The sequence below is a fragment of the Aquila chrysaetos genome, chromosome 2 (genome assembly GCF_900496995.4).
Source record: "Aquila chrysaetos chrysaetos chromosome 2, bAquChr1.4, whole genome shotgun sequence".
Taxonomy (NCBI): Eukaryota; Metazoa; Chordata; class Aves; order Accipitriformes; family Accipitridae; genus Aquila; species Aquila chrysaetos.
The window spans coordinates 52,760,571-52,786,224 of NC_044005.1; the positions used below are offsets into that span (position 1 = coordinate 52,760,571).

The following is a 25,654-nucleotide window of genomic DNA, read 5'->3' on the forward strand; positions in this document are numbered from 1 at the left end:
TAAAGTAATTCAGCGTGCTATTTATTCAGCTTGCGAAAGCGATGGAAGCGCCTGTGGCCAGACTCCAGGAGTCCCCAAAATAATTCAAAACTCTTGAGCGCAGCAACTCCGACATAACCACCCTCGCTTCTCTGAATAATGACATCAGCTTGCGCTATTTACTGTTGTGTTGGTTTTTGGTTTTTTTTAAAGTATGCTAAAGGTCACCGCTGTGATCAGTTGTGACTGAAGTATGACCTATTCCTGCCTTCCCCTCCCTCACACCTTCATCCTCCTCCCTTCTGCACCCCAGGAGAGGACACACAGCACCCATCTTCCCTTCCCTTCTCCTTCCCTTCTCTTCTTTTCTTTTCTCTTCTCTTCCCTTCTCCTTCCCTTTCTCCTTCGCTTCTCTTCTTTTCTTTTCTCTTCCCCTTCCCTTCTCCTTCCCCTCGCCACGGCGGCCATGTCGGGGAGCAGCCCGGCTCCTCTGGCCGTTTATCCTCGTCGCAATCCCGCCCTGCGCCGCTATAATTAACGCCCTATTTGTGGTTAATTAAACCCTGAGGAGCCAGAGCGCTGGGAATACGGTCGGGCCGTACAGCCGGCAGCCCTGAGGAGCCAGAGCGTTGGGAATACCGACGCCGGCAGCCGCCCCCTCACAGAGGCAGACCCCGTTTCCCGCCCTTCGCCCGCCGGCCCCTCAGCGGCAGCCGCGGTGCTCCGGGGCGGGCAGCGCCATGCCCGGCCGCTCCTCTTCCTCTTCCCCCGGCGGGAGGAAGAGGAAGAGGAGGAAGAGGAGGCGGTGGATGGCGGCGGGGGCGAGCGGCGGCGGCCTGCTGCCTTTCCTGCGGCTGTTGGGGCAGCTGAAGGTGAACGCGGCGGGTGGCGGGCTCGCCTCAGCGGGGCGGCCGCGGAGAGCCTCCGGGGTGTGACTGGCGGCCTGGCGGCCCCGGCGCTGGGGCTGCGGCGGGGAGAGGTGGAGGCCGGCCGGGGGAAGGCAGGGCTGGGCAGGGGTGGCCCGGAGCTTCGGCGCGGGTAGCGTGAGGCTGAGGAGGGCGCCCGCCGGCTGCTGGTAGCCCGGGTGCGTTCTCCTCGTCTGTGAAGGGCAACGTAAAGGCATCCCCTCACAGCCTCGGGGCAGCCCCGGGGGTTGGCGCGGGTGTTTCCCGGAGGTATCGAAGCTGACCGGAGCCTGGAGGTCACGGTGGGGCAAAATGTCCACCGGCGTCTGCGGAGCGAGGTCCTTCAGAAAACCCTCGGGCTTTAGCGGTTACGTTGCTGTGACGCTCTCCCCGCGCAGAGAGTACCGCGGACGGGATGGGTGTACAGGAACGTGGCGAAGCCGGAGAGCGTATCCGATCATATGTACAGGATGGCGATGATGGCTTTGGTGACCGAAGACAAAAGCCTTAACAAGGACAGGTGAGCCTGCCTCTGGTTATCCTGGCCATGTGTTAATGTCGTGGGAGAGCTGCAACCAAAATGCTTAAAGTAGCCGTCATCCTAAGGAAGAGCTTTTAAAACACACCGGAGGAGTTTGAAATCCTTTCCCTTCTTTCCCCTGCGTCCCTTGGACAGGGTGCTGTTTACCCAGAGAGCTGACAGGGGCTAAAGGCCTTTATTGCTAAATTCCAGGTGCTGAGGCAAGTCGTTCATGCAGGGGCTCTGAGCTGGCCTTCTCTCAAGCCATAAGTAAGCAAGCTGAAGACACTCAGTTAAAACGCAGTTTGAAGCAACAGGCAGCAAAGGCAAAGCCATACGCCATGTGGATTTTGACAGACTTACTTAGTGCTTGGCAGCAGTGAGGAGCCTCAGGAATCATATAGTGTGGAAGAGAGAGCATCATTAGTGTTGAATGAGTTGTCAAGTCTAGTATGGGCTCATGCTTGCTTTGTCCCTTCAGGAGCTGATGAAGATAGTGAAGGCTTTTTTCAGTACCGTGCTGCAGATTGACATAGCTACAGAGCAGTGATTGGTAGATTATATACTGAATTTGGTATGGCTCCAATCAGATTACCTTCTACCTGTTGCAGCATTAATGTGAAGTGTATAATGTAGTTAGTTATCACAAAATCTCTGAAAGCCAAGTATAAAAAAAGCGAAGCACGTTATTTTTGAATGCTATGCTCTTGTACAAACTGTATTTATGCTTGAATCTACATATACAAGCAGCAATAGCTAGAAATTGGTGATTAAAATATCTAGGTGGAAACTACTTAGCAAAGAAGTGAAAAATGTTATGTAACATTAAAAAACCAAAAAAGCCTGTAAAATACATGAAGGGGACAAATTATGCCGTCTCTTAGCTTTATGAATAACAAGATATAACTTAAAATGCTGAAAAACTAATTATTCTGTCCTTGCTTCTTGTCAGATGCATGCGATTAGCTTTGGTTCACGATATGGCTGAATGCATTGTTGGAGATATTGCTCCTGCAGATAATATCTCAAAAGAGGAGAAACACAGGAGAGAAGAGGTATGGACATAAGGCGTGAAGCCACGTCTGTGAAGCGTTCTGCTTGTTTTTAATGTTCTGGTAGTAGCAAAGAGGTCCTCTAAGCAACCTAATACTGTCACTGACATTGGACAAGTATGCCACAAACAACCAAAGTTTTCAACTCATGATTTTTGTACATGTCATGTCATCAAGTACAAAGTTAGGAAGGAGAATCTTTGAAGTAATCTTCACATTGGCCATTTATTCGTGAACTAGCTGGATTTTTGGTAGCCTGAAGTAGTCGTGTTGACCAGCCTTACCAAGAGGTGGGGAGCAGGTGCACTGAGAAGGGTGGATGACAGTTTGTGGCTGATTATTTGTGTGGTGCCAGATGCTGTGGTTCTGACAGAGACTTTATTTAAACCATCTGCACAGGACTCCAGACACAGGTGCACAGGTCATGAGTCTTTGAGTGCAGCGTGCCTAGAGTTATTTTATTTTTGGCCTTGTACATATCCAAAGTGTTGGTTTGTCATTTCTGGCTTGCTGCATTTGCAGAAAATGTAAACCACTCCTCCAACCACAGCTAGAGGGCAGCGTGATGCCTCAGAAACTTTAGAGGCTACAATTAGCTCTTCAAAGAGTGTGAAAAACGTTGCAGTGATTATTTCTCCCCCATGCACTTTTTTGCTTATCATTTTAAAACTTGGGGTTAGGGGGAGCTATGACTAACTCTAGGAGTAAGCTCTTTGCTAAAAAAGTGGAAAGTAAAGATCAAAGGGCTATTTATGATGAATTATCAATATGCTGCTTCTGCTGCAGAGTTCTCCTTTTTTCCCCTTTGCTTTACAGCTGACGTTGAGCTGGTTCTGAAGTTTGCTGCTTGTGCAGTAAGTTTAATCAGCTGGTCTCACCAAGGCTAAGGCAACAGAAAATGAACTTGATTTAAAAAAAAAAAAAAAAAAAACAAAAACAAACAAACAAAAAACAAACCAAAAAAACCCCCAAAAAACCCCTTGGGTTTTTCTTCGGGGTTGTTCGGGTTTTGGTGTTTTTTTGGTTTTTTTTTTGTCAGGTGAGTCATTTTGGCCTGCTAACCTTGAAATCTGATGAGCTCCAGAGCTGGAAGGAAGTGGGAAGGAATGAGACCTTGATGCTTCAGTGGTGGGGAGCAGCTGATCCAGTTCAGCCATATTGAGAAACGATACCCTGTATTTGAAGTGGAGAAATAATCATGGCACAAAATGTTTGTCTTGCCTGTGATGTTGATTGTTTTGGAAGCAGTTCTTAGTATTACTAGGAAAACAGTAGAAATAGCACAGAAATGAGACTGATCAGCTGGGAGAGCACGAAGAGCATGCAGAACAATTTCTGCTTGCTGGTTACACCATCAGTTTGATACTGCGTTAAACCTTGTACCAAGATTTTTGTTGTTGAACAAAAGGTATCTCAGTGTGGGAGCACTGTGGTTTATTGCTGCAGGGTGTTAAATGGATTTGTCTTCTCTGTTTTTCAAAATTGGAGATTTTTAAAGGCTTATGTTGTGTTGCCTGTCTGACAGTCAGTAGCTGTTCTCAGCCCTGCTAGAAATGTGCTTGTTGAGTGTTTGGGACAGGGCAGTTGCTTGTCAACACTAGGAGTTAGTATTTTGAAGCTGCTTTTATGAACTGCACCTGTAACCTATTAAGTTCAAATGTTGCCTCCACTAGTTAAATCTGGAAGGCAGAGCTGCTAATTGATGGTAGTTCTCTGTCATTTGACTTGCCTGTTTTGCTCTGGGCTTCTTTTTTGACTCTTGAAGGTATTGGATGCACTTTCAGGTTGTTTTTCTTGTTCTAGACTAGTCCTCTAACAATTTACTTAAGCAGCTCCCAGAAGAGAGTCTTCACTGAGTGGTCCTGTTTCTCTGGCAGATTTATGTACACACGCACTTTAGAATAATTGTGGCGGGTTGACCCTGGCTGGACAACAGGTGCCCACCAAAGCCGCTCTGTCGCTCCCCTCCTCAGCTGGACAGGGGAGAGAAAATAGAACAAAAGGCTCATGGGTTGAGATAAGGACAGGGAGAGATCACTCACCAATTACCATCACAGGCAAAACAGACTGGACTGTTTAATTTATTACCAATCAAATCAGAGTAGGATAATAAGAAATAAAACCACATCTCAAAACACGTTCCCCCCACCCCTCCCTCCTTCCTGGCTCAACTCCACTCCCGATTTCTCCACCTCCTCCCCTCCAGCAGTGCAGGGGACAGGGAATGGGGGTTGCCATCAGTTCCTTACATGTTGTCTCTGTCGCTCCTTCCTCCTCAGGGGGAGGACTCCTCACTCTTCCCCTGCTCTGGCGTTGGGTCCCTCCCACGGGAGACAGTCCTCCATGAACTTCACCAACGTGGGTCCTTCCCACAGGCTGCAGTTCTTCACAAACTGCTCCAGTGTGGGTCCCTTCCCTGGGCTGCAGTCCTTCAGGCACAGACTGCTCCAGCGTGGGTCCCCCACGGGGTCACAAGTCCTGCCAGAAAACTTGCTCCAGCGTGGGCTCCTCTTTCCACAGATCCGCAGGTCCTGCCAGGAGCCTGCTCCGGCGTGGGCTTCCCACGGGGTCACAGCCTCCTTCGGGCATCCCCCTGCTCCGGCGTGGGCTGCTCCCTGGGCTGCAGGTGGAGATCTGCTCCCCCGTGGACCTCCCTGGGCTGCAGGGGGACAGCCTGCCTCACCATGGTCTTCCCCACGGGCTGCAGGGGAATCTCTGCTCCGGCGCCTGGAGCATCTCCTCCCCTCCTTCTGCACTGACCTGGGGGTCTGCAGGGCTGTTTCTCTTACATGTTCTCACTCCTCTCTCTGGCTGCAGTTTCTGTTGCGCAGCAACCATTTCCCCTTCTTAAATCTGTTCTCCCAGAGGCACTACCACTGTCGCTGATGGGCTCGGCCTTGGCCAGTGGCAGGTCCGACTTGGAGCCGGCTGGTATTGGCTCTGTCGGACATGGGGGAACCTTCTGGCATCTTCTCACGGAAGCCACCCCTGTAACCACCCCCCCCCCGCTACCAAAACCTTGCCACACAAACCCAATACAATAATATACCGTGTAGTGTGTGTTTCTACAAATGTGGTAACTAGTAGTTAATTATTCAAAAAGAATAATGATAAAAATGTGCTTGCTCAAAAAATGGATAAATGGAAATGGCTTCTTTTTTTCAGGCAGCTATGCGACAACTGACCCAGCTTCTGTCAGAGGACCTCAGAAAAGAAATCTATGAACTCTGGGAAGTAAGCTTGCATTCTTTTAATACTTTGCTAAAATTCAGGGTGACTCATTGTCCTCTTCATGTTTACCTGTAAAACTGTGTCATCTCTTATTTTGACCTCAAGCAGGGTAGATTCATTTGCTTGGGAGATAAAGCTTAACGGTATGAGTCAAGGTTGCTTTGGAATCCTTTTCAAATAGAAACCCCGAACTTTGGTAAAATAACCAGCTTCTGCCTTTGGCCTCTCACAGTTCCAGATGAACCTGTCCAGGGCTTGGTTTGTACAACTTACGGAAGGGTTTGTCCTCTACATCCAGCCTTCTGGGATATAAATCTGTTTTTTTACTACATTATCTCTTTTGTTCTGGCCATTTGCAGTTCATGATCATTTAATACAGGAAAAAATAACGGGAACTGATGATGCTGTGGAGTATTTTCTGCTTTTTATGCAAGTAATAATTTATGTGGCTTCCATTTCTTTATTGTACAGCTCATTAGGCTAAAATACTTAGTAGTAACTTCTGGTTTAAACTGAAAAGTGGTGTACTGACACAGAACAGTGCTTTTCTACAAACAACAGATTGCTGGCTGCTTTTGGGTACCTTAAATGTTTGTATTGGAAAGTACCTTCCGTATTTGAAGGTGATGTAACTTTTTGATGTGAACTCTTGCTGTTAATTGATAAGATCTTTTATACTTGCAAACTAGGGATGATTAATTTCCAAACAATCCAAGTTTATAATTACAGTGCTTTATCTTCTGCTGGCATACAGTCACATGAGGACAAGTGCATCCGCAATCTCTTGTTCACATGTTGTTGCAAACAAAGCATTATATGTTTCTGGGACTCTGTGGCCTCAAACTGTATTTTGTGGTGATATTCTCACTTTTCCACTTGGACTGTCTTTAAATTCCAGTATTTGCAGCCAATTTCTGCCTTTTGTTACAGCACCCTGTTTGTTTGGGGTTTTCTTCGTGCTGTAGTTGTGTGGTAAAACTAGCAATGGGTTTTCAGTGCTATAATTCAAAGTAAAGGGGGTAAACCAGCATAACCAGATCTGGGAAATAATGTGTGTGCATTTGTTTAGTGAGCACTGGTTCCTTCTCCCTTGGGAAACTGTTACAATTGAGGAAAATGAGTTTTTGATAGATAAATAAGCCCTGTAGGACTTTTTGTTTAATTTTTTTTTTTCTTTGCCTCAGTCTTTTCCTCTGATTGTATAGGAGCTGGTTCAGTATGCAGTTAGTTCTTCTGCACGTTAGCTTTTTATCATTCTCATTAACCATAATTTAACATATGCACACTTTTGATCATTTGTTCTTTGTTTCTACCTTCAGGATAATTTATTGGCATTGAGTCTCCAATGCAGCAGTATGAGTGTAACCCACATAGCAGCAAGTGTAACCTAAAAATCTAATATTCACATGTAGTCCCTTTAGCCTTATTTTAAGTAAGTGGAACAACTAGGTGCTTCTTAAAAAGAAAAAAAAAAAGGGGGGGAGGGGGAGGCAGAAAATAAGAAGCCTCTGATCACTTGTTGTGATATTCTGCTCTCAGCTAGCCAGAGGCATTTCCCTCCAGTTTCTTTTTGTGAGTGAAGGAAGTTATGGCCCAGAGGTGAACAGTGGCTGGGACAAAATCTGTTGACACTCTTAGCGAGTCCTTCCCGCACTGCTTTGCCCTTGTTTCTGCCCCTCTTTCACTCTCAGCCTCATGAGGACTGTTGCTTCGGACTGTATTGGTGGACACTCTGCAAGCGTAGTGTAGGGGAGAAAGGTAGCAGAAAGATGACTCCAATGTATTTTCACTTTATAACTTAATCCAGAATACGTTTGAAAAAACATTACAGTAAATGAGTCGGCACACTTCAGCTCTGTCCTGCTTTTTTATTTTCAAGAGCAAAAGTATAGGAGTCGTTTTTAAAAGACAGACTGTGGTGTTTGAGAGACCAGTTTTTCCAAAGTATACTGTTATTTCACACTCTTAAACACTTGCGGGGAGGAAACAGTAAGTGATTATTTCAGCACTGTGCACAGTTGCACATACAATAGCTGATGTTTCTTGAGGTTAATGTGAGCTGAGGTATGAATAAGATCTGGTGGGTTGTATGGCACAAAGAGATTGGTAACAGATTGATAATCCCAATTATTTGCTGGAGGTGGGACAAACCTTTACAAGCAAACAGCCATAGTTCTCCTTGTCCCGAAATTCTTTGTAATGCTGCCAAGAGTTTGTTCTCTTCGGTGGCCAAAAAAAAAAAAAAAGAGTAGAAATAAATAGATTTAAGAAAGTAAGAAGTAGTATTTAAACAATTTAAAGATGAGGCAAAGCACAAATTGAAATGAGGAAAGGAAGGTAAAAATGTTGATTACTAAAATAATGATCAAAATGTAATTGAAAATTCAAAGCATTGTTCAAATGGAGTAGTATATGAATCAGTCATGGCTATCAAAATCTGGATTTCTGACTTTCAAAGGTAAAGCATTAAGCATAAGAACAAACGGGCTCCTAATATTGTGTCAGACAATGAAATGACCGTGACACTTATCTGAGCATCACTGTGCTGGAGTTACAACGCAGGATCTTGCCACTGTGAATGACACGCACACCCACAGTTGTCGTCTTAAGATGCAGAAAGAGATGCCATGTTCTTTGTTCAGCAGGAAAAACTCCTGCACTTGAGCTGCTCTCATCTGCAGAACTGCTGTGTGTTGCGGGTTGTGTGGATCTGAAAGCACAGATGGGCCTGGTGTGTACTTAAGCCTCTGGTCTAATTATTAGTGGTGATGATGATGGATGGGGTCAGACCTGCCGAGGGTATCAAGGTGATGGTAACCTGCACAGAAAGAAGCCTTTTTCTGTGGTTGGTTTTGGAAGTCAGAAGAAGACCAGCTGGTGAGACATCAAATACAGGGCAGTAGATTTGGAAAAGAGAAAATGAAATGTCAAAGCCGTCGGCAGCCATCACTGGAAGCAAATGACAGCAAAATTGTTCAAGTTGACTAGAAATGTGAACAACTCACAAGTACATACTAGTGATGACTGGAGAGAGGGAAAAGATAGAAGAGAGATTAAAGGACTTAAAGTCTGGAGGGGAGGAAACCCCATAACGACTCCCCTCCCTATCTCCTGGGGGAGACATAAAGACATAAGCAGCTCAGACAGCTTAGACCAAAGAGATTAAGAAGGAGTGACAGGAGAAATGTAAAGAACAACTCCTTATAAAACCAGCAAGTGATGGAGAAAAGTACAAAATAGGTCTTAAAAAATAGGTAACGGTAGTGCATAGGCACACACCGTGATAATTCATAGCCTTAGTCAGGCCTGAAAAGATCTTTATATAAAAAATGTTGTTAAATGGAACCTATTATTTAACTTGTATATCATGTAGGGTTGTCTCCGTATCATCCCTGATTCAGCCAAAACACTTCATATGTTTAGAGTATGCAAAAGAATTGTGTTCTTAGGTCCCATTACATTTAATAGAAATTTGGCACGCACTTATTTCAAGTGTTTTGCTGAATATCAGTCTGAAAAAGAGAGTGAAAGACGTAACTGTCATGAATATTTATGGAGTGGCTTGTACTAATGGAGAAAATTCTAGATACAGAATGAGCTTCTAATACTGTGTTTCAGAACAACAAAATTTTTTTCTTATAAATGCAAATCTGTTCAGGAATATGAAAACCAGTGTACTGCGGAAGCCAAGTTTGTAAAACAGTTGGATCAGTGCGAGATGATACTGCAAGCATTTGAGTACGAAGAGTTGGAAAACACACCTGGCAGACTGCAGGATTTTTACGATTCAACTGCTGGTATGACATTTGGGCTTTTTTTTTTTTTTTTTTTTCCCATAAATGAAATGAAATGCACAAATTGCCTTTTTTCTGATAGACATCCAGAGCAAGTGAGAACTAGTTATTTTACTCATTGCTGAAGTACCCTAAATATTTTGGGGGAAACTTACTGCAGTGTGAAAATACCTTACATTTATCTGTAGGTATTGAACCTGAATTTCATTTATGCCAAATTCCTTTTACATCACTTTTTATCTTGAGAGGCCCAGCTTTCGTTACACTTGCATGTGTTTAAGGATCTCCCTGTAACATCAGAGCGGGTATAAAGGAGACTTCAGTCTTCACTGATGCTCTGACAACAGCTTGTTTCTACTTTGTTAGGGTTTAATGAACCATTAAAGTAGAATTTGTTATTCCTACATGAGCTGTGGTCTTGTGTGACCTGCCCAAGGTACATGTGAGAACCAACTCAGTGAAATGTTTTAGGTGCAATTGTGTTACTTTTTATTCTATCCACTGCTTTCCATCCTTTCCAAAATAAACTGATAGTTAAAAGGAAAAATAGGTAAAATAATAGCCTTTATTACTTTTAGCAAGGGAGTTGAACACCAGAAAGGGACTGTGATTCCAAGTCATCCTGTCCTGGGAAAAAACTAGGGACAGACAAACTCGGGGAGAAGACCAGCAATCACCAGACACAGTCCCTGACAATTCTCATTTATACCTTGGTGACATCTCAGGGAAATAAGTTCTCTGAAAAATGCAATAATTTGATTAGGGGAGAAAGGGGGGTGGGGAGGAAAGGACAACGTCAACAAAACTGGAATACTTCATTTTCTATTTGACATCTTTGCCCTCCTACCAGAGTTCAGTGACTTAAACTGAGCTGGTGTATCAGTAGAGCCTACAGCCTATACACCAAGTGCACCTGTAATTGGGGTGGTTTCCTGTAGCAGGTTACATAGTATGGGATTATCTTGGTCAGAGTACATCCCTTTTTCTGCTCTAAAGTGCCTTAAAATAGCACAAAATATTTTTTGTAAGTTTTTGGGGAAGAATGGCTGTAACTAGTCTTGTAGTTATTCTGCAGTTGGATTAAACTGGGAGTACTCTCCTTCTTAATAACTTGACATTTATTCTGAGCCTAAAGTGACATCACTGCTAAGAAGGTTTCACTGCCAACCTTTCACACATAAGAAAATAAGAGCATTTTTAATTAACTTTCCTTTTCTTTTGCTTTGCAGGAAAGTTTGTTCACCCAGAAATACTCCAGCTTGTGTCTTTGATTAACACAGAAAGGAATAAAAAATTAGCTGCTGCATCTCATGCACACTCCTGAGGTGTTCCTAAATGCTGTAGCTATAATAAATACTTTGGTTTATATTCTGTGCATTATTTTTCCTGCCATAACATCACTAATTCTGCCAGCAGATTTTTTTCTGTGCATTCACTGCTGAGAATCCCAGGACTACTTGGCTAGCAGCAGGTAGGATAGTTACCTCCCAGATCAGAGGTTGTGTCAAGGACCAAATATTTAGAATTAGCTTGTTTGTGTTTTCCTCTTTTTAATCAGCCTCTGATTGATGCAGTCTCAGTTACAAATACATTCTCTACTGTTCACGTGTTGTATCGGGGAATGGTGCTGACATCACTGTAAAGCTGGTATTCCTGACTCCCCCACACCCCAATTTTACAGACTCCCACCTCACTGGCAATTTTACAGACTCTTGCACAGGTAATTGGTGATCACAGAATAGCCGAGGTTGGGAGGGTCCTTTGGAGCTTGTGCAGTCTAATGCAAAAGCCTGTACGGCCACGCGAAGCTGGCTGTCCCTTGTTCAGGCTGCTACAGATTCTGCTGTAAATGACAGGTTTTAGCAGAAGTAATAACGCTAATGTAAAAGTACAGTATGGTTGTCGTCAAGTAAAGCTGTAGTGCTGGTAAATGCCATAGCGAGGCCAGTGTCTGCACTACTAACTGTTGTGTTGTCTGCAGCTGGAGATTAGGGCGATGTCACAGTTGCTGCATAATGAAAGTTTGCACCTGGAAAAACTGCATGGTAGAGACCTGGAGCTAGCTCCTCTGTCTTCAGCCTCAGGGCAAGTGAGGCAGCGTAAAACTAAATTCAATTGTCATCCCCTTTAGAGGTAGGTAGTTTAGCGGAGCGCGCTGTGACTCAGGAAACGTCTCCTTCACGCAAACCTCAGGGGCCCGCCGAAGCTCGCACTGCGTTCTGCGGCCGGTGCCTTTGGCAGAGGCACAGAGCTCTGCGCGCAGCTGCTGCGAGCTCTTGCCTTAGCGGCTTGGCTGAGCGCGCAAAATCCACAGAGCACGTTGGTCCAGCTGAGAGGTGGGATGCCTGCTCTGCTCAGGGAACGCCGCAAGGCAGCAGTTGTGCCCTGTGGCGACCCTGGAAGAACAAGCTGCGCTTGACTGAGCAATAGGAAACTCTAATTAGCTGTTATTGGCAGCTGATTGTCATACTGCAAGGGTGATGGAGTGGGGACCGCTCGGCTTGCTTCAGCATTTTTATTCCACCGAGATGCATACAAACCACAGTCTCCACTAGTTTGCATCAAGTGCCAAGCATGAAAGAGCTACTCTACAGCTGCAGTGGAAGACGGAACTGAGAACGTTCCTGACAAACAAGAAGAGCGGCCTTAAAGAGCTGTCTGACAGAAACACGCACAGCGCAAGCGCTACCCCAGCAGGAACAGTCGGTTCCTCCAACGCAGCAGGAGGCTGTACTGGCTGGCGATGCGCCGTTCCGCGGGGGGCTGGGGGACCCCCGTCAGCAGTGCAATGGTGCGAGAAAGGTAAATAAATACTAGCCTGGGAAACAGAGACGTGGTTTGAGTGTGCGTTGTGTGGGGTTTGGTTTTGTTTAAAGAACACCAGCAGGTGCTTTGTGTAAAACTGCATTCCTTTCCACTCACTGCAACTGCAGGTCAATAGTGTTGGACCTAGATGTTTTCTGCCACACATTTTGCTTCTACTGAACTTGGTTCAATTATGTTTCTCCTTTGAATCTCAAAATTTTCAAAACTTGGGCCACAGATTTCCATGGGGAATTTCAGGTCCAGAAGGAACCAAACAGGTTTTAAAAACTGTAGGAATGGCAGATTATGTTCTTGCCATTTACTTTGATCCTGTGCTGTGACATGCCAAGGCTTAGAGATGCACAGTAATACTCATCACAAAGTACAAAAGAGTAAGAGAGAAATTTAATAAGAATATCAATAACTTCATTTACACAAACTAAGTTGACCATTAATATCTTCATTTAAATAAATTCACATTTATGCACAAATCCACATAAAACAAGCTAGCAAACCGTCACAGGAAAACTGTACTAAAAAAAAGCTAATTAGATTTGCTTCCATGCTAAAAATCACACTAAAGAGGCATTTGATATAAATGTCCAAAGTTAACTTATGTCCAGTAGAACATTACGAAAGTACTTCCAACTTTGTAAAAACTATAACAAAAGCCACACAGGAAAAAAAATCACTTAAAGCCAAGTTTTCTGACAAGATTTTAAGCAGTCTGTAATGTCAAACTCACTAACGCTGATTCAAAGCTTTGGCTTATGCTCAAAAAATGCATCCATTTTGAAGGTAGCCAGACTGTTTTCCATCTTGTTTATACTTGACCTGATAAAAGTTGTGCTTACCTCAGTCTGGTGAACTGAGTAATGCAACATGCAGACTGACACGTGCTCACTAGACAGCAAGATAGTGTCACAAGTGTGCTGCTCTTTTCTTTGAAAAAATGTTAAAAGGATGCAAAAGAACATGCTGAATCAAAGCTGAGAGATGACTGGCTCCTGGTGATTAAGCAGATATAATGTGGTTGGGGGAATTATGTCCTGGAGTGAAGCACGACAAAATTTGACAGAAGTGAAGCACCTACTCATCCTGTGTATTTTAAGATAACAGGGTTTATGCGAACAGCTCTGAAATGCAGACTGAAGGCATGGGCTCTCTGACCTGTGGCACGTTTGGAGCCAATTGTTGGGTTTGTATTCTTGCACTTAAGGCTGTACCGTGCCTGAAGCTCATTAAATATACCTTCTCTTTTTTGGAGGGGAAGATACGGAGGCAAAAATATTAGAGCTTCCCTCCGCTCCACTTCCTTTTGTAATTAACTTCTACCATCAAGTCTTACCAAACCACAGAGAGCAAGCAATGGAACATATTTTTAAACTGAAGCTTTTCCAGCTACAATGATCATCTTAAATCAGCAGCTGTGATCAGTTCAGTTTCTATATCAATAACTGGGTGTCTCTTCCTGTCCTCCTTAACTCTGCTGACTAATGGGTGGAGGGCAATGCCAGACTGTACCAGCGAAGGAGAAAAACCTTTTTGTGACAATAAGTGATTTTAATTCCGCTAGGAAATAGATCGTGTACAGACACTCCTGAGCAAAGGGCACGTGGTATAGCTGGTAGACAGCTGGTATATGGACTATTGCTGGCAGTAGCAATCTTTGCACAGCTCTAGGTCCATCTGTCTGCCGTGGCACTGAGAGGGGAGTTGGAAACCCAACAGATAGAAAACAGTAAACTAAAAGAAATAAGAAACAGAGACTTGGAGATTGTTAGAGGGAAGGTACGTGAAAATGAAAACTGTTTTGGTCACTTAACATAGAATTTAGAGTATTGTAAGTCATATAAGTGGTTTCTATGATGTACAAAGTACCTGATGATAAAATGGCCCATCCAAAACACACACAGGGGACACGTTTCTGCAGCACAAGGCCAGGGAGGCAATTTTCCAAAGCTGACAAAACCTTGTTGCACAAGTTGGGTGGCGAGGCAGGTCTAAAGATCCCTGGCTGGGCAAGTCTCTGAGGAGAGGTGTGTGAGGCTCGGGAAGGCCTGCGGTCTAACACTGCAGCTCTTCTTCACTCTCAGGGAGGCGGGTGCCAGCAAGAGAGCTCTGAGCGCTGGCATGGGCTGTAGAGCTGAGAACTTCTTCAAAACTGCCGCCGGTGTGGCTTGTCCCACCAACCTTGGTCTGAAAGAAGGCAAACAAAGAGAACAGCAAGTTCCTCTGCTCACACTGCGTAGCAAGTCCCATTTGCATTCCACGCCGTGGCCATGGAGGGCTGGGAACTGTTCGAAGCAGGCAGAGAACACGTGGGGTTGGGTTTTTCTTAGAACAAAAGCTATAAAAACAGTCAAATAAAGCAGCCCCTTTCTTCCCCCTGTATCTAAACTTCCAGGCTGCAATCATAACATCTGCCAGTGGCATTTTTCATATGCTTAAAGGAACCAGTCCTAAGCAGATCCCAGGCAGGATCCTAAATCCTACCAGTAAACTTGGTGCAGTTCTTTACACGTAGAGTAGCTCCCACTGGTTTCACTGTTTTCTCTGGTTCTACACAGGCTGAGTAAGAGATGGGTATTAAAATGAACTGGTTCATTTGCTGAGTGACGTGGCCCATTGGCCAGCAATGATAACACAGCTGCTCTCAAAATACATAAACTGTACTGGGATTTCAGACACTAGAAGGAATATAGTAACCAAAGAACAAAACCAGCAGCTTCTCTCCCTTTAGGTACTTGTAGCTGTCTAGATACTGATATATAAGACTGCCCACAGCACTTGCCCGGGCAGGGGGAGATACCAAATTGCATTAATGAAACCTATGACAACGTGCTCACAGGTCATCTACTTTGAAAATGCTTCAGTTTGCTGTATTTGTAAATATAAGTATTAAAAATAAAACCCAACGTGACTAGATCTCTGAAATAGTTTTCATAACAAAGACAGAGCTTTATCTAAAGATTTGGAAATGGTCAAGACTAAGTGATGAAGAGACAAAGCTGTTTTGACTGGGTTGTCTTGGTAAGACAACGTTCTTTTATGGCTTGACTTGCCGATATGTCCACTCAAAGTTGATTCAAGCCTGAAAATAGGGCAAAATGTTTTACTCCATCCTAGAACAGCAGCAGGACTTAAAGACACACCGGCATTTTTTCCAGCCTGTCAGCCACTGAATGCTTAGGAAGATTATTTTAATTAAATGAATTTTATGTCCTAAGTTTCCAAAGGGTTAATCCTATGTAATCCTTTGTTTCATCAGCTAGCACAGGAGCTTGCCTAGCTTGAGAGTTCAATAAAATAAGGTAGCAGTAGGCTTGATAGTTGCTCTGACAGTTTGAGTCACAGTTATTAGAAGTTCCCATCTCGAGAGGTATCTGTACCCAGTCTAGTGGGCTGTGCTGACTTTCAGAAAGTTATCGGTCCATCACTCACTTTTGCCAACCGCAATACAAAATACATATATTGTTAAATGTTGGTAGGCCCGAACTTGCAGTGAAAAGGCAGCCACTGCCTAGTAGAGAAATGAAAGAAAGAGAATATAGGCAAAAAATATTTCAGAAAATGTCAGTGGGTGTGCCACTGAAGATGGACAATGAAGGTTTCACGGGATGTGGAAGACAACTTTAGACTGAAGACTTTTTGTTTTGTCCTGCTTAACTAAAGATTCCTTAAAGGATGATGTAAGAGCACCCTGAACACATGATAGGCTAAGAGTTGGCGTGACAAATAGTCTCCTCTAGAAGAACGCCTTTGCTTAATCAGGAAAACAAGATCAGGCTCCTCAAGCAGATCACAGTGAGAAGAAGTGGTCTTCAGAGCTGTGCAGTTTGAATTGACTTTTCCTCTCTCTGAATGGCACACTGAGGTGACGGGAAACAGACACCCCACCCCTGATGCAGAAAGGACATTGCTCACATTTGTCCTTTAGTCCTCAAAGCAAAGCAAAAGGCTTTAAGCTGTCCCTTTCACAGGCTGGCTGTAAGCGTAGGAGGAATGGATTTGTGGAGTGTAGTCTAGAAGCAAACTTGGGAGCTAGAACTACTACTAAAAGCCCTGAGAGTAGGTTTAGCAACTGAATGACTGAATGGGTACAAAAGGTGCTGCACTTCTCCAGTGTAGTTTCTTCTAACTTGTGAGTAGTGAAAAATGAAAAAAAAAATAAAAAAAAAAAATCCATTTCAGGCCTCACGTGTTCCAGTGAGCTGCATCCCTCACCTAAATGGGTAGAAGGAACATAAAGAAATAAGCAAGCGATACACTTGACTGCAACAGACAGGAATTCAGACCTTCCAAGCTGATGCACCCCACTGCACGAATGATTTCTCCTACAGTGAGGTCGAGTATAAAAAGCATTTGCAGCTAAGGTGAAATGAATGCATACGGAAGTGCATACAGGCACCGAGCTGAGGCTCTGGAGGTCTGTGTTCTGTTCTGCCTCCTTGGGATGCTTCTAGTCTTCCCTGGGATGCTGCCTCCCACCTGTGAAATGGAGATGATGCTTCCTTCTCTGACACAGTACAATGGCGATGATGTTAACCCTACAATATTGTGACTTAAAGTTGCCAGAACAGCCTACCACTAAATAAATGTGAACGCTCAAAATCTGAAAATGATAGAGCAACTCTGCATTCTTTGATGGACAGACTTATTTAGAAACATAAAAATACATCAAGCTCTCTACTGCTTACTTTCCTCAGACACTTGACTGGAAAATTTTATGTGCTGTGTGATTTCACAGTGGCATGGAAAAGGCAGAGCTTCCCTGTGCACCTGCTGCTTCAGTTCTAGCTGTAATTTGCATTTTCTGTAAGAAGGAATGTCCTTCTGTCCCAAGTGGAAGGCCATTTTCTTGCCTTTTTAATCCTTGACAAGTTGTAAAGCCCTTTGACGTTAATCTAGTATTTTCAGTTCCCTCTAAAATGAGGGATGAACAATTTGGCCCTTGTCCACTGACAGACTGTACTTGGAATATGTTGGACTCTTTCTATCACAGCAAAGTAAAATGCCTTTTCATGAGCAAGCTTGACTTTATCTGATGAATAAGAACCATTAGGAGACAAACCCTCTTGTTCCCCCCCTTGAATGTGCCTTAGCATGCAGCAAAGATTAGCTCACTGCAAATTTGCCATGCTCTGTCCTGCTGAATAAGAGCCTTAACAAGTGCTGTTAGTGATAACCGGTAACTTTGCCATCAGATCTTCCTGTCTCACAGCAAACAGGTCTATACAGTTCTGAAATTTTAAATCCAGACAAAACACTGAAATGAAACACACCTGCATTAAAGAAAGATGAGCTCAGTGCTAAGAGCCACACAGGTAGCGTGAATTGCACCCGAGTTACACGACAGCTGAGTAAGGGGCACTTGGCGTGTACCTCTCTAAGCTCAGGGATGGAAGTTCACTCCGCAGGCACGTGGCTGTGTCTGGCAGGGCACAGCACAAAGCTCATGAGGCCACACCGCTTTCAAAATCTGACCTTGCATCTCCACACGGCTCTGCCTTGCACAGCATCATCAACCATGGCCACACCTTAAGAGATGTCTCTGCTTTCCCTTTTCGTATGGCTGTATTTTTGGCATTTCTGAGACCATTTGTTTACTCTGGCAGACAACAGAAGTAATTTCTTAGGAACGAAGCAGAGAAAGACTATTTCTCTGCATACTGCCTTCATTTTCCATTAGTGCTCTTGCAGTTCCATGAAATTCTTGATGGAACAGCGAATTCAACCCATCTCCTGTACAAATGATAGGGACAACTATCTGTTACACTTTAACAAGCACACCCGTGTAACTCGGCCTCTAATCTCTACCTTAAGGCTTGTGACAGTGGTCTCAACCTTCTCCTCAAACGATTTGAATGTTGGAGAATTCCTAGGAGAAAAAGAAAGTTGAAGGAAAGAAGAACAGTCAGTTGCAAACGTAATGGGGTAACTCCACAATTTGATCAGTTCTTGCCAGGCAACAACATTAGGACAGAACGAAGGCTGGCTGGCAGCACAGGGCTGTGGACTGATAGGGTATGAACAGTCACTTGTGCTCTGTCAGTCAAATCCAATTACAGTAATTGGATGAGTATTTTTTAGCTACAAATTTGCAAAAGCAGAACCTGCCTAGTAATTGAAACCAGTGACTGGCCTGCCTACCCTCGGATTCATTTATCATGTTCTCAGAAGAACAACCAGAGAACGCTGGCTGTAGTGCTGCATTTCTACGGTGTTATCCATTTGTGGTGTCGCTGTAAAGAAATTAACATTTTTTTCAGCTGATGAGCAAGTTCAGAATCTACATAATTAAAAAGATGACAGTTTAATGTCCTGAGGCTAGGATGGAGGAGATTAGAATTACATAGGAAGTGGGTCCCAAATGCCTTTGAGGAATCCTGACCCCCCACTCCAGGATTTTGTGACCGCAGGTGTATCCTGCTGCTTTCAAAGACAAAGACTTTAGGACGACTTATGTTCCACGGGTGCCCCTCTGACAAAGCTAAGCTTTTCTCTGCCTTTCACTCCCCGTAGAACAGAACACGACACTGTTTTTTGGGAAAACGAACATATCTTAATAGAATTTTTTAAAAAGGAAACAGCTGTGATTTTCCTTCTTAAAGCAAATTACATATTTGGTTTGCTGGCTTGCCTGGCAACCTTGTTCGTTCATTCTTTCTTTTTCTTCCTTCAAAACTTGAAACACAGCTTCTGTCTCATTTTAAATGGATTCAGTTTTTTACATTTTTTCCTGCAAACAGAACATACTGACTACAACTAGTATCTGCCACATAGTATTATGAATATAATGCATGAGCTGTTTTAACATGAGAGTACGGTTCCCCATAGAGATCTGTACTCAAGTTGCCCCTCAGCTGCTTAGATGGATGTCGCTTCTCCCCTTTTCGCAGCAGCCTCCCCACTGCTGATAACCCCTCTCCCATGTAGAGAGGGATTCTACATGCTAGAAACAGGCAAGCTGGAGTGAGTACAAAAGCTTGTCTCCTCCTTCAGCAGTTCAGCCAGCACAAAGGACTTGGGCAAATCTACAGTGGGGACCTTCTTCTGGTTCTCTGCTCCTTGCTTGACAACTGAGAGCTCAATTATAGCATACTTTGTGCTTCACTATTAGTGAAGACTCTGCAGCTCAGAAACTGCTGTCCAGCAGGGTTCCTCTTGTACTTTCTTTACCATAAGAAACAAAGCGGGGACAGGATCTCTCTAAGCCCAGTGCAGTATAATGAAGCAGTTACTTAATATTGTTTAGCTCTTCAGCTTTTCTCCACCTGTCTATTGTGGTATATCCAGAAAGAGATTATAGGAACTACTAGCACTGAAAGCGCAGTGATAACTACTAACAACGTGGCCCACAGGATAGACTAAAACCACTACATCCGTTTGTTCCTACATGAAATAAAACATAACAGTGACCTTTAACCGTAATGGAAGGTACCCTAACAGTGGAACAGTGAGGCAGAACCACTTTACGCCAGCAGGTGCCCATGCCTCTGTGTCATCCACGGGGAAAAGCAAACACATGCACGAGCCTGCGCGTCATTTTGCAAAGCGATGAAGCCAATGGCTGCTAAAACTTTAGTTTTGCAGTTCATCGTCTTTGCACATCCTTGGAACTTACCAGGGGCATGATGATGGCCTCTATTTCTGCAAATACATTTACATCACATCCCTCATCAGACTAAGTTAAACTGACCCTAATTTAAGGAAAGGGCAAACAGAAGCCAGTTGGAAAAATAATGCAGGTTTACTTTTGGTTTCTGTTAAATAGGTGACAAACTTTTCATAGGGCAAGAAGGGTCAAAAGGAGAGAGAAACTGAGTTTTATGACTGACATTTGACCTGTAGGTCACACTGGTGAATGCTTGCCTTAAACTATCCACTTGCTGAAGTTGAATGACTATCATATAGTTAGGAGATTTGTTTTCCCCACATGCTTGGCAGGGAGTGGGGATATTCATGTATTTAGAGGCTAAGGGGGTAAAAAGAAGGCTGAATCCTAATTTTGTTGAAAATAGGCAGAGCTTTACTTGAACAGACATCAATATTTGGCTGTAGTCATGTAAAGCGTGATTATAGCCATTAAAATATAAAAGCACTTATATAAAATCTCTCCATAGGAGCACGATCCAAAGCCTGCTGGAGTGGAAAGCATCTCTGACATTAATGGGCTTTGGATGATGTTCTAGAGACAGCAAAACAAGTGAATTTCAGATTCAGTAATACAAAGCTGGTAACAATCAACCACTCAAATACATCTCAGAACTGCTTCATTTACTCAAAGGCTTGTACAAGAGATTAAACAGTTAATACAATTAAAAGGAAAAAACCCACAGATGGCCTCTCCTGTAGCCCTTATCTACATGAATAACCTTAACTGATTGAAGTGGGACTATTCATCCAACTGAAAACTGCAGGATCAGGATCAAAGTGTGCAAATCCCCCCCTCATTGCACTGTTGAACATCACCATAGCAAACAGAATATGGGTAGCATATTACCTCATCGCAGGCATGCTTATGGAATGGCGAATAGAGTAACTGTGGGATGAAAGCAAAAGATAAGGTAAAAAAGCTGTAAAATCCAGTTTGCAACATGATTATAACATACCATTTTTATTTTTTTAACTTAACTTTCAAAATATATATACACCTATTTTCAAGAGTGCTGGTACTCTTCCTCTCCTGATGGCAACAGCTTGTCAAACTCACCTGTGAATTCCAGCTCACTTTCAGCACCGAAGACCTCACCACCACATTCTCATGTCAACCGATCAGCCATTTAATAGGGCTCAAAAGAACGATGCAGAACAGTTCCTGGCAATATCCATTTAAATGATGCAGACCCCTGCTATCTACAGAGACACGCAACATGTGACAGAGGAACAGAGAGCCACCTCCATGTTCTGCAGTGACAGACGACCAGCTCTGTGTTGGGTGAGCACAGAATGCCTCGGGTTTGTGAACATAAACAGAGCTGGTTCAAGGCAGTAGGTAAGCAGGCGATTACCTTTGTTGCATGTACAACGTACACAGTTCAAATAGCCGGCTCCCAGTTTGTATAGGCTCCTGCACAACAGGCTCCCTGAACAAGAGGTTTGTGGAACCAGAGAGGCAGCTCTCTCAGCTGCAGCAGTTGCTGTCCCCATCCCCCTAGGGCATTCCACCTCCCCCTTCACACCTCAGCATTACCGAGGGTAGAAAGCTGTTTTCCACAGCTCTCCTCCAGCTCTCCTTGCAACATTTCCCTCCTCAGACTCCTCAGCAGCAAGAGCATCGGAAGGTTGGCAAGCGGAGGACGAAGCCTCTCCGTCACTCAGAGATCCCCAACTCATCTTGCACACCTTTAACCCTGCAGATGGACACCCACTCTAACCGCTTGACTTACATTCTCCCACCTGAACCACCAAAGCCAACTCTGCCACCATAGCATCACCTGTTCCCTGCTGCTAGGAAGCATCAGGCCTGTTCTGAATATGAATCTTTATTTGAAGTGTAAGAACTGTCCATAAGTACATTTAGATCTGAACATTGTAAGTAAATTGTGCACTGCAAGGGTATGTATTGTTTCAAAAATTCACGCATGGCTACTTTCAGTGTTGACTGACAGCTGCAGCCTGGTCTGACGGAGAACAGTGAGAGCTTTACTTCAAGGGACACCAACATTTGGCTGCAATCAAGCAAAGTATGACTATAGCATTAAAAAAAATGAAAGCTTTCATATAAACAGCACATGTGTTTGTTCTAAACTATACAAATTCAGGGCAGCGCTGTGTCCATACACACACAAAATCAGAAATGGGGGTGCGGGGAAGAAAGAGCTATTTGGCAAGCAGGTGGGACAGAGATCTTACACGAACTGTTTGCTGTTGTGTGTATTTTTAAGGGTTCTGCTAAGCTCAGACAGACAAGAACTGACAGCAGACAATGCAAGTGTTTCATGTTCAATTTTTCACATCATTTTTAAGACTTACGAAAGATTAGCCCAAACATTTCACAAGTGCAGCAAATCTTTAACAATCCTAGTTAAATTAAACAAGCATGCTTGCCATTTTAGTCTTGTAACACATGACAAATAGGCAAAAATAAGAGTTTGGAAGTATTTCAGCATCAACTGCTCCTCTTCTAATAGCAAAACATTCCAAATATGAAGGTTTAAGTAAGAAGATTACGTTGTGCCAAATTAAATTCACACAGCTGAGGGATGGCATGTGACAGACAATCTGAATACTAAGTGTATATTTTATTGAGTTCATCTTTTAATTTCTCTAAAGAGGTAAGGATGCAACTTACAGGAACAGTCACAACATCTTCTTTTACTAGAAGCCTAAAACATTAAGCTTTTTTATAGATATACATGCCTGTGATGGTGATCAGTGCACAGGCAGAGAACAGAGATCCTTTGAGACAAACATCGCTAAATATTACATTTTGGTGTCATGTCAGAGTGAGATAGGAGGGTCAATCTATGCCCCATTTTGAAGTTTTCTCAGTGAAGGAAGAGTCCACGTTAGGCTCACTTAACTGAACAGGAAAATTGTTCTTGAGCTGTCCTGTGCACTGGCAATGCTACGAGGCTGGAGGGACTGCAGGGGATTTGGGGCTGTTCAGCCCCTCTGGTGGGTGAACTGACATAAAGCCAGATGGCTTATAGAATCTTCCAGCACGCATAAAATTGTATTGGGTTTGTGTGGCAAGATTTTGGTAGTGGGGGGGGGGGGGGGGGTTACAGGGGTGGCTTCTGTGAGAAGCTGCTGGAAGCTTCCCCCACGTCCGACAGAGCCAATACCAGCCGAGCCCATCAGCGATGGTGGTAGTGCCTCTGGGAGAACAGATCTAAGAAGAAAAAAAAGTTGCAGGGCACACAGAAACGGCAGCCAGAGAGAGGAGTGAGAACATGTAAGAGAAACAGCCCTGCAGACCCCCAGGTCAGTGCAGAAGGAGGGGAGGAGATGCTCCAGGCGCCGGAGCAGAGATTCCCCTGCAGCCCGTGGGGAAGACCATGGTGAGGCAGGCTGTCCCCCTGCAGCCCAGGGAGGTCCACGGGGGAGCAGATCTCCACCTGCAGCCCAGGGAGCAGCCCACGCCGGAGCAGGGGGATGCCCGAAGGAGGCTGTGACCCCATGGGAAGCCCACGCTGGAGCAGGCTCCTGGCAGGACCTGCGGATCTGTGGAGAGAGGAGCCCACGGAGCAGGTTTTCTGGCAGGACTTGTGACCCCGTGGGGGACCCACGCTGGAGCAGTCTGTGCCTGAAGGACTGCAGCCTGTGGAAGGGACCCACGCTGGAGCAGTTCATGAAGAACTGCAGCCTGTGGGAAGGACCCACGTTGGTGAAGTTCATGGAGGACTGTCTCCCGTGGGAGGGACCCCACGCTGGAGCAGGGGAAGAGTGTGATGAGTCCTGCCCTGAGGAGGATGAAGCGGCAGAAATAACGTGTGATGAACTGAGCGTAAGCCCCATTCCCCGTCCCCTTCTGCCACTGGGGGCTGAGGTAGAGAATCTGGGAGTGAAGTTGTGCCTGGGAAGAAGGGAGGGGTGGAGGGAAGGTGTTCTGAGATTTGGTTTTATATCTCATTACCCTACCGTTGTTGATTGGTAATAAATTGAGTTAATTTTCCCCAAGTTGAGTCTGTTTTGCCTGTGATGGTAATTGGTGAGTGATCTCTCCTGTCTTTATCTCGACCCATGAGCCCTTTGTTATATTTGCTCTCCCCTGTCCAGCTGAGGAGGGGAGCGACAGAGCGGCTTTGGTGGGCACCTGGTGTCCAGCCAGGGTCAGCCCGCCACAATCATACACTGAAGTGCTTTACAGCCTCAATAAATTCAAGCTCTAAATATAAAGATCCCCTTTAATCATGTTAAGAACTTAGCCTACTATTGGAAATTTCCCCAGTACTCAAGACTTTTAAAGAGTCACTGTGTACGCTTCATGACTAATATACGTTTGCTTTCTTGAAGAGGAGGTAATTAAATACTTTATACCATCTTTATAAAACTCTGGTGGCTGAACAGAATTTTTCCTGAGTATTTGTTGTTTATGTTCCAACCTCCAACAGAAAAGATAGTTGAGAGAATGAGATTACGTATAAATAGGTTTTCCCAAGAGCAACATCTTTTGAATGTGTTCATCATTTGAATTTGAGACTAATTTACTCAAGAGCAAGGTAAACTCACTGTAGCCAGTCCAGTCCTTTCCTCATTATACTTACCGTGCTGTAAAAATGAGGCATTACAGTTTAAATAGCGTATGTTTTTATCATATATAACGATGCTGAAAGGAAAGAGGTTACTGCATTACATTCCATAAAATAAATTCTGTCAAATACAGAGGCAGTATTCGAGGAGATTAACGTGTCTTACCCAATTGAATGCGATCTGTGGTGGATGCACAAGGAAAGAAAAGCAAGAGTTAAAAGTATTACGGAAATGTAACAAAAATATATGTATATGTCTGTAGCATGTCAAGCTGCCTAAGAAAAATAAATCATTTGCATTCAAATCTTGATGCTGGAATTCACACACGAATGTGGATCAGTTGAGATTCCTTCAAAGCAAAAAATTTCACACACTCCTTCACTATGCAATCACCTATTCTGGGTGCCACAAAGAACAGAAGTTTTGTCTGCTAAACTTTGTGTTCTCTTCATTAGATCAGATTTAAACAATGTTAACTGGTTTCCCTCCCAAAATCCTACCTTAATCTCATTAAATTCCAGGTGAACTGGAATTGTACATGTATATCAGCAGCAGTCTTTTTTTCGCTCTGAATTTCTTAATCATCTCTCAGTTGAGAAGGGTATGGAAGAAATAAAGGGCTTTTAATTCATAAAATAACATTTTCTAACATACTTCTTCCTTGTTGAAAACAATACTTGAAACACTTCGACACCATTTTCCAGCTCACAAGAAACTTAATTAAGGCAGCAGAACTGGGAGAGGCACACTGATATACAATATTCAAAGGATGTCATTAAGGTTCGAAAGTCGACAAATGATGAGGCAGACAGCCTCTCCTTCATCTGTGTGTTATTGATGTAGTCTTTAATTACAGACCACTTCAAGGGAACACCTGCCTCATGCAGTGAGCCAGATAGATGGTGCACACTTAATTAACATCTCTTCAATACTTATTTTTCACGTCCTTTTTCAATGCATGGTGTGATGCATTACTTACTGCACAATATTCATACCTTGCTCTGAAGAAAAGCATTGATTTCTTCAGGGTTATTTACAGGGCTCATCATCATGTATATTGGTGCTTCTCAAACATTCATGGATTTATCTTCACAACACATTTCTGCTTAGACCAGCTTAAGTAATACAGTTGCCATAGGTAGCCTCCTTTTTTACTACCTGCTGACT

At 44.0% G+C, this 25,654-nt stretch overlaps 2 protein-coding genes across 7 annotated transcripts in view; one reads left to right on the top strand and one right to left on the bottom strand.

Annotated features, from left to right (window-relative positions):
• Positions 1-538: 538 nt before the first annotated feature.
• HDDC2 (HD domain containing 2) lies at positions 539-10,847 on the top strand. Its single transcript, XM_030037424.2, has 6 exons — positions 539-851; positions 1,283-1,404; positions 2,357-2,459; positions 5,622-5,690; positions 9,346-9,484; positions 10,711-10,847. Exons 1-6 carry the CDS (start codon positions 720-722, stop codon positions 10,803-10,805), a joined length of 660 nt encoding a protein of 219 aa, XP_029893284.1. The 5' UTR covers positions 539-719; the 3' UTR covers positions 10,806-10,847.
• A 1,826-nt stretch (positions 10,848-12,673) lies between these two features.
• Positions 12,674-25,654, bottom strand: part of TPD52L1 (TPD52 like 1) — a 61,592-nt gene continuing 48,611 nt past the window's right edge. For 5 of the 6 annotated variants that reach the window (XM_030037435.2, XM_030037463.2, XM_030037479.2 and 2 more), the window contains 4 exons: positions 24,653-24,667; positions 20,793-20,831; positions 18,107-18,167; positions 12,674-14,485 (listed from right to left, as the gene is read on the bottom strand). In XM_030037435.2, the coding sequence (XP_029893295.1) occupies positions 14,354-14,485; positions 18,107-18,167; positions 20,793-20,831; positions 24,653-24,667 (247 nt within the window). In that variant the 3' untranslated portion in view covers positions 12,674-14,353. The remainder of the gene's footprint in view (positions 14,486-18,106; positions 18,168-20,792; positions 20,832-24,652; positions 24,668-25,654) is intronic. The other variant, XM_030037443.2, reaches the window with a different exon arrangement.